The 13,360-nt window shown below is 42.1% G+C and overlaps 1 protein-coding gene across 6 annotated transcripts in view; it reads right to left on the bottom strand.

Moving 5' to 3' along the window:
* Positions 1 to 13,360, bottom strand: part of LOC111246056 (glutamate receptor 1-like) — a 77,871-nt gene that overhangs the window by 42,504 nt on the left and 22,007 nt on the right. For 5 of the 6 annotated variants that reach the window (XR_015324495.1, XR_015324493.1, XM_022795269.2 and 2 more), the window contains exons 2-3: positions 9,390 to 9,467; positions 8,020 to 8,172 (exon numbers count right to left, since the gene is read on the bottom strand). Coding sequence is in view for 4 of the 6 variants with exons in the window: in XM_022795269.2 (XP_022651004.1) it covers positions 8,020 to 8,172; positions 9,390 to 9,467 (231 nt within the window). In the remaining 2 variants the exon portion in view is untranslated. Of the gene's footprint in view, positions 1 to 8,019; positions 8,173 to 9,389; positions 9,468 to 9,572; positions 9,701 to 13,360 lie in introns of those variants that run through there. The other variant, XM_022795267.2, reaches the window with a different exon arrangement.

Consider the following 13,360-nt stretch of genomic DNA (forward strand, 5'->3'; position numbering starts at 1 on the left):
ACTTTAGCCAACTATCTGGATACAAAAAAAAATATCTCTTCGGGATAGGCTTCTTCAAAACTCGTTCGACACCCCCGACGGAATACTTGACATAAATAGTCCGAATAATGCAATTAAAAATTATCATTACATACCATGGTTTTAGTCAGATTATGACTAGACTGATATGGTCACAGAAACTTGGCTATGTTATGAATAGAATGTTTTTTTTTCTTATAGCAAGATGCACTTCAACAATGCATTGATAACCTAGGATAAAGAAAATCGAAGAAGACTTCGCCTAAGCAGAGGTCTTAGCAGACGGACTATGCAGTGCTGTTAAACCTTAATCGCTCGCTAATCCGAGATCAGTATCATTACAAGCTTACTTGAATGTTACTCAAATTAGTGCATGAATTAACCCCCCACAGACCGCAACTACCTAGTAGAAAATTAGTCGTATCACATTTTCACACATGTTGCAAACCTGGATGGAAAACGTTTTTGCAGTTTACAAGCTATCATCTGTTTTTCATCGTATTTACAATTATTAAATGGCATTTTCGGTTACCTTCAGCTCAGCGCTTAACACGATCAAAATGACAAAACAAGTGACACCAAGAAACGTATCTTCCAGCATCTTTTGCAGTTATTAAAAATAGGGAACTGTTCATTTACACGAAAACGTTACAAACAGCCAATTGTCATAAGCGTATTTCTTTTATTACCATACGTAAAGTACCCCTTTAGGGGTGGCCGAATTTGCGCCTATAGTAAAAATGATCTTCCTTGGTTGTATGCGTCGTACACACAAATTGTAAGAATCAAACCCAGAAAGACCTCCCGACTATAGCTCACTCACGAAAAGTATGTACAGGTGTACACAACTTAATTAATAATACAGACGATCCCAAATCTTGTTTGATCGATATTATACAATTACTGTATTAAGCTGAGATAATAATAGAAGAGATCTAAATTATGACCATCGCTTAACTGTATTTTGAACTTTATCTCCAATTTAGTTGTTGACTTATTTTGGTTCAGTGATACGGACGTGATCGACCTGTATTGATTTAATAAAGAGGCAAGCTTTCTTCTGCGAATTTTTTTCCGGTTGCATCGCATGCCCCCTTCACAACAATGCTTTACACGTACTATTTCCCGAAGTCAGTTTCTAGTTTCTAGTAGTATAACGTATTTGTTGTTGCAACATATACTTACTATAACATTAACATTTCCGAATGAACAGATAATTGAATGGCAGGTATAAACAGTCGTTATTTTAAAATTCTTAACGTCTTTAAAGGCATATATATCCAAGGCGCTGTAGACCGTTAAAGCACGCTCAAGATTTACACAATCGTGGTAGACATATCTGCAAAATAAAGTTACATAGATTTAATATCTATGGAAACAGCGTAGTGAAAGACTATGGTTTCATCCGTAATGCTTTAAGTCTCCTGCATCTTTAAAGCTGCTTTACTATAGTTTTTTTTGCCGGCTATCGTCTTATGATACATTCGGAATAGCAATACAAATGGTATGTGGCGAGATTAGATCCAAAAGATGTTGTCCGTTATTGCCGTTAGGACGTAGGTATATGCTCTTGCCAGTTAGCCTGCGGTTGGTACGGCCAAGCGCCACTTAGAACGCGTCGAACCGAACAAAGGAGCCTCTCATCGACACCTGTTACATCAAGCGATACTATCAAGAGGCCAGCCGTCTAAGCGGTATTGTTTCGTAAAAATACATTTTGACAACCCTTCGAAAAATGAAGTCATCATAGGCCCGCTAATCCAGTCTGGCAGACTGCTTTAATTTTCGCTATTTTCGACACTAACCATCAAACATCCTTCTTATCATCACATAAGGACATTTTCTTATGGAGCAAGTCAGTGAGCGGCAGGCCAATGTAGCCAGTCAAATGAGCTGGACCTACAAGCGTGAGCCTACGCGACTACACTTCCTTTTTAATATGTTTTTTATGAACGGAACGAGCGGCATTGAATTATACCGTGCCTTATTAGCAAATTACGGTAAAAAGAGGATTTAACCAGTACTAGTTGAAGATGCCTATTAACGTTGTTAATAGCTATCTCATTAACGACAATTCACATGAACCGACCTTTAAGGTTAGGTTAGCTGACAGGTAATAACAAATTATTGCTTCGCATATAAAGAATGCTTATCAATGGTGTTTCATTCATTTCAACCTAGAAAAATTACTAGTTCATTGGCATAATTATATAGAAATTTATAGCAAATCAGGAGTAGGAATGTAGCAAGCTTACATATAAAACTATGTACGCCTTTTAAGCACGAATGGGCACAGTTTTGCCTGTATGTATAGATTCAATAAAGCGACTACCAGATACGTTGAGCGCCTCGAATTTGGAAATTCATCATGTTATCTATAATATTATCCTTTTCCTCATACCATATCTGTTCGTATAATTCGAAAATCTGCACTAGGATCTTTGTCGAGCTTTTTAATAACACCTATGGAAGGATAAGAAGGAAGTGAATATAGAAATCGAGTAATTTAAGATGTAATTGCTAAGTTACTCTTTACGATGGGTCCTTTCATGCCGATGAAACGTCATACTCATCAACGATAGGTCATAGAATTCAGAAAGTTTGCCGATATGTTTGAGTTCGAGCTAAAGTAGCGCCTAACAACAGTACTAGATGTTCTAGGAGAATTTGACGCCATTTATGCAAATCTGTTGCCTACCTGAGTGGGCCTTCTTGATCGCAAGAACATTCGTATAGCCAGAAGCAATTTGTAATCTTTCACGTTATTAGTGTTTCAAGACTTTTACCTTGTATGAAGTGAACCTGCTGGGTACAACAATTGGAGGATAGGTAAGGTTCCTTATAAAATGATGGATGAACGGTGCTTTACGTTTTATAGAGACAAAATATTTCGCAGTGAGGCTCGTGAATTTAAGCCTGCTTAACATGGACAGGGACGCAGCAACCCACAGTACGGTAGGGAGTAGTCAAAAACTGAGCTCTGCTGGACTTTGTGCTAAGGCCATGTATAAACGTACAAAACGAAGCCAAAAAATCCGGTGTCAGCCTGTGCCAATTCTACCCTGCGACTTGTTTCTTGGCTTTACTTCGTTTTTTGTTTTCGCTGTTACGTCCTCTTATTCAAAAACGCTAATCAAGTAATATGTGAATCCTAAATAACATCGCTGTCACACCGAGAGCAAGCTTTTTTAGTGTATTGATTAAACGATGCTTTTCCAAGCCAGAAGCGGTCTCGCCTAGCTAAAAATACCAGCCGAAATGTAAACGGTAGAGGGACGTCAACGTTGACGTTGGTTGACAGAATGAGCGAGGAACGGTGCACTGGCGGTGTTATTCATTGAAACGCCGTTACCTCAGTACTCCTCTCGTGCCATACAGCCCCTTTGTATCCTTTCAGGTTTGTCTTACGTTTCTTGCGTTTGGCCATCTTCGGCCAATGAGTGGACGAACTGGTCTAGACCGCCACTGCCAGTAAATCGTTGCTCAACCAACAAGATAGCCTTCTACAAAACATCGTGCTGAACTCCATCGGTGTTTCTCTACGCCGCGTTCAAACCACTGAACAAAGAGACCGGTAGAAAGCGAGGGAGGGGCACGAAATCATTTCTGCTAGCCGCAGTTATGCTGCTAAAGTGAGACACCAGCGAGCTAGATCCCAAGCAAAGCGACTGGGCGAATCCGAGGCACATAAATGCGGCGAAGGGGAGTCCAGCGTCTAAATATACTCAGACCAGCTCTTTCTCCAAGACAGCTATACCAACCAAACACGTTGAAGTTAATGAGCCGGAACGAACCCCGACAAAAATGCTTGTTTCCCTTTCGTCGAACGTTGGTTACTCAGTCGGCAAGTCGGTCTGCTTGCCTGATGTAGTGGCCTCAGTTAGAACCAACTACCCGGAGCCGAGAAGGCCTCCGCCCGGGTTCCCTTTACCCTTAAAACTACATCCATCCAAGTCGACTCGCAATCCACCGGCAGCAGTACGTCTTAAATGAATCTCTTCCTTTATCAATTAGCAAAAGCGACTGATTTTCCTTTTGCGTTTACTCTTTATTAGCTAAGTGAAAAGGCACGTTTCATTAAAATTGGTCAAAATTGTTATTCGTTGAATAGTTTTTTGTGTAGGCTATTGCATTTCGACGTTCACTGTCTACTGCTACTGAGCTGGATTCGATGCTGTGAACCTAAATCAATTAGCGATCGCGTAAGCCCTTCGAAATAATATGTTGTACAAAGTTGATCTCTCTTTACGGTCAACGAGTTTTAATTTTACATTTGTCATAAACCTGTCAAGTAACTTCTGTTCCACCCTGTATTCATATATATTTGTCTATCATATAATGTATGGTTGCTCACGAAATCACTTTATAATGTAATAGCACTATAGGACAATAACAGGACCCGTTTGGGCAAGTTGGTCCAATTCAGGGATTCTATTCTTAGTGCTATTTCAAAAGTTGCGTGTTATAGTTTGAAGCTCGTTGTCTCATTATTATTGTTTTGCTTGCTGATTTCTGTATAACTTATGAAATTCAATATCCTTCAACTTATTAACAGCGAAACTATAAACTTTTCAACCTGTTATAGTATTGGTTGCGTAGCCAATATTCCGCGAGTTAGCAAATTTTGTGGCATTAGGTTGGTCTTCTAACCTATATATTCATCCGATTTTTCTACCTCATTGTGATTGATGTTTGAGCGTTTCTTATTGACTTTCTGACTCCTTTCTGGCTACGAACCTCTACTGCGATGGATGCCCATTTAGTTCTTTATAGCGTATCCGACCTATATAGTACGGCGTGCTCACTTAGTATAAGGACGCCGTTCGGGCAGTACCTAACTCGCTCAAGATCCTCTCCTTGAAAATGAGGCTTGCTTCAATATATCCTGCTAGAAACCTGTTCGTATACATTCCTTCCGTAATTCACTACAAACCGTTAAATAAACGTACATGCATATTGCTTGACCTGCAAAAAAAGATCCTAGTTGCGAAGAATGCTCTCTAAGGTCTACATGATTCGACGAAGCAAATGCCAGATTAGCTTGCAAATATCCGGGTCAACTCATGTAAAATCAAAATATGATGAAAACGACGATCCAGACACTCCCCAAGTAACCGGTATGATGTATGGTCGTAAGACCGCCTCGTCGCCAATAAAAAATTATTCCGCTTAGGTGAGATGGATTTCGACCTTTCGTACCACGTCCACATCCGCAATTTCGTGCCTGAACAATATTAGAGTTCGATTGAGATTCGCTACCATCTTATAAAAGAACAGTAACTATTTTAGCTAGAAGTAAAGTTAATTATGTAGTTAGCTCTCGTTTTAGATCTCGACATAATACATTCATCGTTAGTAGGTCATATATTCTGGCCACATCAAGCCTGGCACATTATTTGTGCGTTCAACGCTTTCGCAAATGATTTATGGTCAAATTATGTCTTGCTCGTCGTTGAATAGATAGAATCTATTGCTTGCTTGGATAACTTGCTGTGTCAGACCTAAATAATAAGGGTTCAACCATAACGCTTTAAAAGCTGGAATAATGCAGGATATGACATGATCCTGCATTCATGCCATCATCGTTAGATTTCTGCAATCGTTGAAAATAATATACGCATATAATTTATTAACATGGGTTTTTGAAGCCGACGTATTTGGTAACTACTGCACAGGGGATGCTTTGCATTTTCCAGGCGCCAGAAAAACACCATGAACAGCAGCCAAATATGACCTCCGAGATACAGTTTATTCGTTTCGTAATAATTTCCGTCTAAGTTCCATCTGGCAACGTATTCCAGGTACATTTGCTTCCGTTCGGCAGACTGCGCACGCGAACAGGAGGCAGTCAAGATGTCTTTGCTCGGTCTTCAGCTGTGTTATTGGGCAAAGATAAAAAATCATCTGTTTAAGAAGAGTAGAAAAAAAGCGATAAAGTTCGAAGCCGCACTGCTCTTGGAATCTGTCCATCTGTGCAACACACATAGATACACTTATCGCTTGGTCGTCCACAAAAGCCTTTCTTGCTTTTACTTCATTCAACTCATGGGACATTCATAGAACTCGTTCTGTCGGAAACCCTTTTTCTGATTTCAGTCAAGAACAGATTTGACTGGTACGAAGCCGCGAATACGCCTTATCCAACATTTGACACTCAATGCGCCTTCGATGTCCTTCCGCCACCAGTTGTGTTATTCAGCAATGCGGCTAGTGCACGGACAAACCTTTAAAAAAAAATTTAAAACACAGCAAGCGCGATTTGGTCGTTACATCCAGGACGGAAGACGACGGTTTTGCCGCTTGCGTTTTTTCTACCGCTTTTTTTTAGAGTTTTCTATCGCATTAAATCGAGTTCCTCCTTCTTTCCTTCTGCTCAATTTAGCTTCTTCAACGCTATCATTCTCGTACCCATCTCACTTTTACAATTCGTGTCTACATACGATCGACTGACTATACCTTTCCCACTGTACGCGCGAGCCGTTACCTTCGTGTGCCTCCTCGCTTGCTTGGTTGGGTTAGGGGCGCCGTTCGCCGGCCTACATTCCCGTCTACGGCTCTACCAGCCGAGATCGAGAGCAATCTTTACGAAACAAACAGAACAACGAGTTCGCCAACACTTGTCGCCTGTCGTTGTCGCACCGGTGACGAATGAACAAGACTCTGTGCCACCGTGTATAGTGGACTAAGGGAACTGAACGGCTCCGAAGCCGCGTTCGAAACCACGACGTGACCGAAGCTTTCAAAACACTGCAGCGAAAAGTGAATTGAGTGTGCGCACTAAATGTAAGAAAGTTTCGTTCTGCGTTTTCATTTCTCACACTAGGGTTCGTTATCGTTGCTGCCATCGTTGCTCGTCGGTGGAACCAGAACAAGTTAGGCCAAGGGAGTCAGCATTGGCTGCCACCACACATCCGAGAAGCACACGGTGGTTCCACGCTCGGCCCCTGATCGATCCCTAACCTTGGACAAAGCGTAGCTGCCTTTCTTTTCTCAAGCATTACGCTGGCACACTCGAACACCGAAACATTCGGGCAGACCGATTCACAGCCAGACGCCTAGACGTAGGCCACTCCAAAGCCCCCACGCAGCGCCTGCTTGGTTCCCCGAATTGAACTAACAATGTCATCGGTTTGGCCAGCACCCAGAAGGTGGTCGGCCTTTAGAAGTGATATTATCACACGCTGGTTGAAAAACCTTTTAGGACACTTTGTTGAGACGGAGAAAGGACAACAGCAAAGATTGCTGATTAGTAAATCTGCCGTGATGTTACACTGCTTCGCTGTGTTGGGTATTGACTAGTACCTGCTATGTCTGCTCTGTACACTTGGACACTGATACGATCGTACTTAAGTAATGCTCATTTTGAGTTGTTGGCCAAAATTATGTCTCGTTTATTTGGCGGTAATATACCTATGTGGGCTCCGTATGTTATTGGCTACTTAAGTTAATCACTTACTGCAAAGTAAAACACCTCATATACAGGGATCATTTGCTATTAGGTATGCGTCCCTTTGGATAAACGATGGTGATTAGTGACGCATCACACATTGTGATACTCAATAGGTAATTGACGGGTCGGTCTATTTTCACTCCATTAACTAGTTAAACAATTAAGACAACAAGGACGTCGAACCTCATCTACTTTTGATGGCAGAGGATAATTTTATTATTTGTCAATGACAGAAAACCTGCCTATTGCATATACGGAGCGTTGATTTGTTTTCACAGAATTGTGGCGCCGAGCGTGGCGCGGCCAACGGAACGAGCCCCTTCGTAATAATTACAGGAACGCGAGGGGCATACTTTAAATTTTCAAATAACAGTTACATCGGCGTCTCAACGATTTGAGACGTAGTTAGAATTGACGCCATTACGTATTACACAATTGATTATTGGTCGATTACTATAGGTCATAATCAATAAGGGAGAAGAATAGCGAACACGTCAGATAGTATCTTCATTTCCAAGACCTCCTCAAATATCAGGCTGCAAAATACTCACATTCTCGGGTCAGGTTGAATGGGTCATCCGTTAGCAAGGTGCTAGCTGTTGTATTCACACGGAATCGCCCTTCGGGGGCTTTATTGTGCACTTCACGAATTACGTACTCGTAAACGCTCTCTAGTTCTCGCATGTCCTCAGTGAATATAGTACCTGCAAAGTGAATCCATCGATGTTTTAGCGATTTGGTCTTTCCCGTTCGTTGACAGATGCGGCGTGGAATCACTGGTTGTGTTGTCATTATTTGCAAAACATCTAGACAAAATAATTTGATGTTGCGCATGTCAACGGAAAAACAAACTCCATAGCAGTTGATGGAATTGAGGTGAGCGGCATCGTTTGCAAGAAGTTGTTAAATACAATAAACTTCGTTGAAGTACTGGAAGAACAGAAATATGAACGTTTTTATTCAACCCAAAGTGACCGTGAAGGAAGAAATACGCAAGTCCCGATATTGGATTAAATATGGAATTTTATCCGGGAAACATCATGCGCGTACGAGCTGGATGCGTTTGCCTAGACGTCAGGAATAGATTTAATACATAAGGAGTTTCGGAAAATTCGTTAGATACTTTATCGAAATCAATGTCTTATTAGAGGTACGGTAACCTATGTCAGGGGCAGGGATGAACAATCATATAACGTCAAAACTATTATATCAATTCGATGGGCGCCTACAATCTGAAATAGGTGGCAGCTATACGTATGTCATTTCTACATTGTAGTCAATCTACAAAGTATGGGTGTTGACTATTTCGTTCTTCTCTACCACACGTCTGCATAGAGAGTTCGTCCGTACGGTCGATCAAACTCCCACGGTAATCGAAGCGATTTCAAGCGAACACTTCGTACTGCAGTTTGCTAAGCAAACACGCTCCGTAGGCGTACTGCTTCATCTATCCCGAGCCTTTATCGATCTGTGATGTTTGTCTACTCTTCTTCACGGCTGCCACATTATGAATGGACGCCAGATCAAAACGTGACCTGGCAATCTCTACCTACTTCTTTCTATGAGCAGTTCCGCTAGCGCGTTCAATCATGTTATGGTCAAAACTGCCCATGAAAGCAACGAATAATAGTTTTATTAGACCTTAAAATTGCGATATTTGTCAACCTACATTGTTGCTTTGTTGTAAGCTTTCGTAACTCGCCATTGACGACAAAGACATAGCCAAGTCGGCGATTACTAAAGCAAATACATGTAATAATCATTATAAAATTGCTGATGAAGCTAACATGCGCCAGACAGACTCATCATGCACACCGAGTTTCAGTTATGTCGACAAGCAAAAGGTCTAAGATATCATTTTGTCTATTGTTAACTACCAAAAACCTGGGCAGACTTATTAACTACCTACAATGATTCTTACCGAGGTTGAGGAACTGGTGCACCCAGGCAGGCTGATGTTTCGCTGCTCGTCCTCCATAGCGATGACTCATGTCGCCCGCTAAAACATTTTAGCTCTCCTGTTAGTACTATGCATGGCATTCATATAAGAAATAATTGACTGGGTAAATATTGTGCAATTTTGTTTCGAAGAGTAATTTCTTACTCGGTAGTCATTCTGACGGTAGCCTGGAAAGCAGGAACCTGTTAGGTCCAACAATGGCGTTGTTGATGAAGTTTCAGAGTACGGAAGTTGCGTTTTCTTCATGCGACGTTTTTAATATAATTTCCATCAATCTGACCTTTAATTTGTAGCAAAATAATTGTAAGCGACGCTTTGAGTTCGAAGTGGCTCAAATCAAAAAGGCCATTCAGTCACGCCAGCTTGATCCTTCGCTGACAATGTCCTGCTTAGCTTTATATGATTTTAGATCCTCTTACCAGCGGCACCCATGTTGCGTGGCATATCAGTCTTTTGCGAAACGGAATAATGACTATTTCTATGCTAAATTTTTTAAACATTTTGCTGAGAGCCATCGTTCGTGCTCGTCTGCCAGTTGTCAACGTTATACTGCGTCACTAGGGTCCGAGATTATACATAATACGTTTGGCTTTTCCCGCTGTAACTGAGACATACTACAGAGAAGCCAGAATCATTTGCGAAGTTCTCTCTGCCGCTTTCGGTATTCGCCAACCTTCGAACCGTTAGCGGTACGCATAGATTTTCGAATTGTCTGACGCAGTGATCTCAATATGTTACCCCCGTAGGGCAGGGGCTACAGTGACTGGTATAGAGCTGAGCGGCATAATTACGCAACAGTTCACTATAGCTACTCCTTTTACCCATGTTAGCGTTACCTACAACCCATAGATAGAGAGAGAAAAAGATGATATTGTCTAGGGAAAAATAATAGCGCTTGGAACTTGCAAAGAGCGATTAACTTAATTTGCGTATAACTTTGGCACCTCTCACAGCTGATTAGAAACAATGGAGATAGCGAGAGAGACTTAGCCATCATATCACACCATTGTCCTTAATTGGTTAGCCGTAAGGCACACGGACGTGGAAGTGAGGGAAACAATGTTCTTCAAAACGCGATATGTACTTAGTGAACTTTTTGCAAACTATGAAGTTTAATTAGCGGTGAGTAGAAACCGATAAATAAATATCTGGATCTTGCGACAATTCCAAAATGCATTTGACGGATGATAATAATTGTCAAAAGTCGTGTTAAAACCGAAGATAGACGCAGCTAAAGTACTTTGAATTTATAGAGTGAAAGCGGTGCATACGTTCAGTATACTCTTCTCAAGCCATTGCCATGTGATGGCTTAAGAGGGGTATACTGTGTAATCTTCAGTTTCTCGCAACCAACCTTAATCGTTTACAACGCCACGTGGCAAATGTCTTCAACAATGCTTCGATAACCTAGCGCACAATAATCTTGCAGAAGATGCTTGAATAACAGTCAAAGACTAGGGCCTCGTAAAGGAACCACTTCGAACTGACAGATCAGTCCTGGTTTTAAGTGTCGACTTAGTAACGAAAAAACCTGTTCTATGAAAACACATCGCCGTTCACGCATATTATCGACCTTGACATAATGATTTCGAGCAGTAGTTTTAGCCCCTCGGCCTGAAATTCCCTTTAAGAGTCCTAACCTGCTTTTTTTAAATAACTTACGTGCATACAATTCTAGAGAGACGAAGTTAAAGGCAAGGGTTAGCTTCTCGCTCCACATTCCTTACAGAGTTTCATTCTATCGTAGATTAATGGGGATACAGATAACATGTAAGTTAAAACAAATATCATATTAAACTATATTCAACCAACTAAAACACGAGTCTTTAGACCGGTATTATGTTTTGACTACGAGTACGATAACAGAGTAAACGCACCTCTCCGTATTTTCGAAATACAGACAGTTTTTTTGATGTTTACCCTAGAAAAACATGGTCTATACATTAGCTTAATTGTCTGCTTGAACGTTATAGAAGTGATGCTCTTTAAATACGAAGATGAACTGCCCACACTAAAATAAGACTTTTAATAAATATAATCGTACGTTCTATTGAAAACGCTAAAAAAACGTTTAACGTGAATTAGCTGCGCATATCCTACGGCGACCGTCGAAATTTCCGCCAGATACCAAGAGTTCAACACCTACAACGTTCGAGATAGCTTTGTTATTTCTATGTTGTATTTTTTGACAAATAGGGAGATTCGTTTCGCTCGCCTACAACACTTTACAAAATACTTTCTCGTTGTTTAAAGCTCATTAACATGTTTGCCCTCATTTTGCCTATCCAAAGTTTCAGACTAAACTAATCCACAATGACAGTTTTAAACATTGTACTCGTTTCAATCGTATCCTACCGAGTTTTGTACAACTTGTCATAGTTCTGCCGCAGACCGTCACTAAGCGAAAGCATGGAACACACCCTTCATTGATCAATTGAATTATATGATAATTCTTATTTGAGTTGAGACTATATAGATATAAGCGCTCTTTTTCTGATCTGCGATACTTTCGTACAAGCTGCTGCTTTTAATGAAATGTCACACAACAGTAGCTGTTCCTACAATGGTTCGGTGTCAGCTTCATCAGCTTCAGTGAAACCTTTCGTGCAGTTTGTCCCCCCTCTTAACTCGGCGACGAGCCCCCGCCTTCTACACGTATTTGAACTTTCCCAAGCCATCCACTATCCAACGACCATCGGCAACATCCGTGCACTCTCTTCCTCTACATATGTGTATGTATTACCAGGACAAAGCCATTGTTCTCAGATTCATGCATTTCTGCTTCCTAGTGCTATGGCGAACGCCGACGTGCACGCATCTGGCCTGTCAGCATGGCTAGCGCGTGGTGCCACGATCTCAGTCCAACTGTAGAAGCTCCAAAGTCCCGCAAAAGCTGACCGCCGATGCCGAGCTAGCGAAAGGCTCACAGCCTTTGCGTATCACGCAAAAACTCCATGTTTACTAATCTCGTCGGCTGATCTTCTCTTAACGCCCGGTGTAGCGTCTGGCTGCAAGAACGCCATTTAGACTTCTGAAAGGACGACTAATAGCGACCTCTGCGAGGATGTAAACCGATAACTTCGGTAGGAAGGCCTCAGGAAGAGGAGCAGGGATACCGGAAAAACGGCCGTCTGTGCAAGTTAGAAGCCTTGACGATGGTTTATGCCATTGGTAGTAGTGGTGGTGGCGGTAACGACGGGGAAAATGCTCTGGGTAAGGCCAGTTGGCAGCTGCCGGTAGGGACCCCGAAGGCAGCCAAAGATACGTGGCTGAATTAGTTTGTCGGACAAGGTTATGGTATTAACACGTGGACTAACACTAGCGGGCTTCGCCACGGGGCAATAGGGGTCTCTAACGGTACTGTGTTGTGTTTTCCTTCTTTCTATGTTCTACATCTCTTTCTACGGTTTCTACCTAGTTACCCTTCCTCGTTTCTCGCTCCTTCTTTTGAACGTGAGGCGCGTTCGCGTAGCGTGAAGCTTGTTTTCATCGCAGTAACCACGGCCAGCAGCAAAGGCCGAATCGAGCCCGAGGGCGAGCAAGCCAGCCGAAGAGCTCTCGCGAACAAATACTAAAGCTGTGTTACGTGTCGCAACTTCCCTATATCTTTGCGTCGTCATGTCACTTTTAGCTACCTTAAAATGGCGGCAGGAACACTCACATACGAGGTACGTACAGACCCACCAAGTGCAGATATACACACTTACACACGTACATACTTTCGCATACTCGTGCACACGGACGACGGGACAAAATGCCGCACCAGCAGTTTGTCTCGTACAGCGCAAATGAATGCTGACCTTGCATGTCACTTCGCCTCGCCTCATTTCGCCAGCCCGTCGTTGCCATCGTCCTTGCAGTTTTCCCAGCAACTATACAGCCGCCCTTCGCGGTCAACAGCGGCGGCTACGAAAGGAAGCCGATGCAGGACC

This window comes from Varroa destructor, unplaced genomic scaffold (assembly GCF_002443255.2).
Source record: "Varroa destructor unplaced genomic scaffold, Vdes_3.0 BEIS01000001.1, whole genome shotgun sequence".
NCBI lineage: Eukaryota > Metazoa > Arthropoda > Arachnida > Mesostigmata > Varroidae > Varroa > Varroa destructor.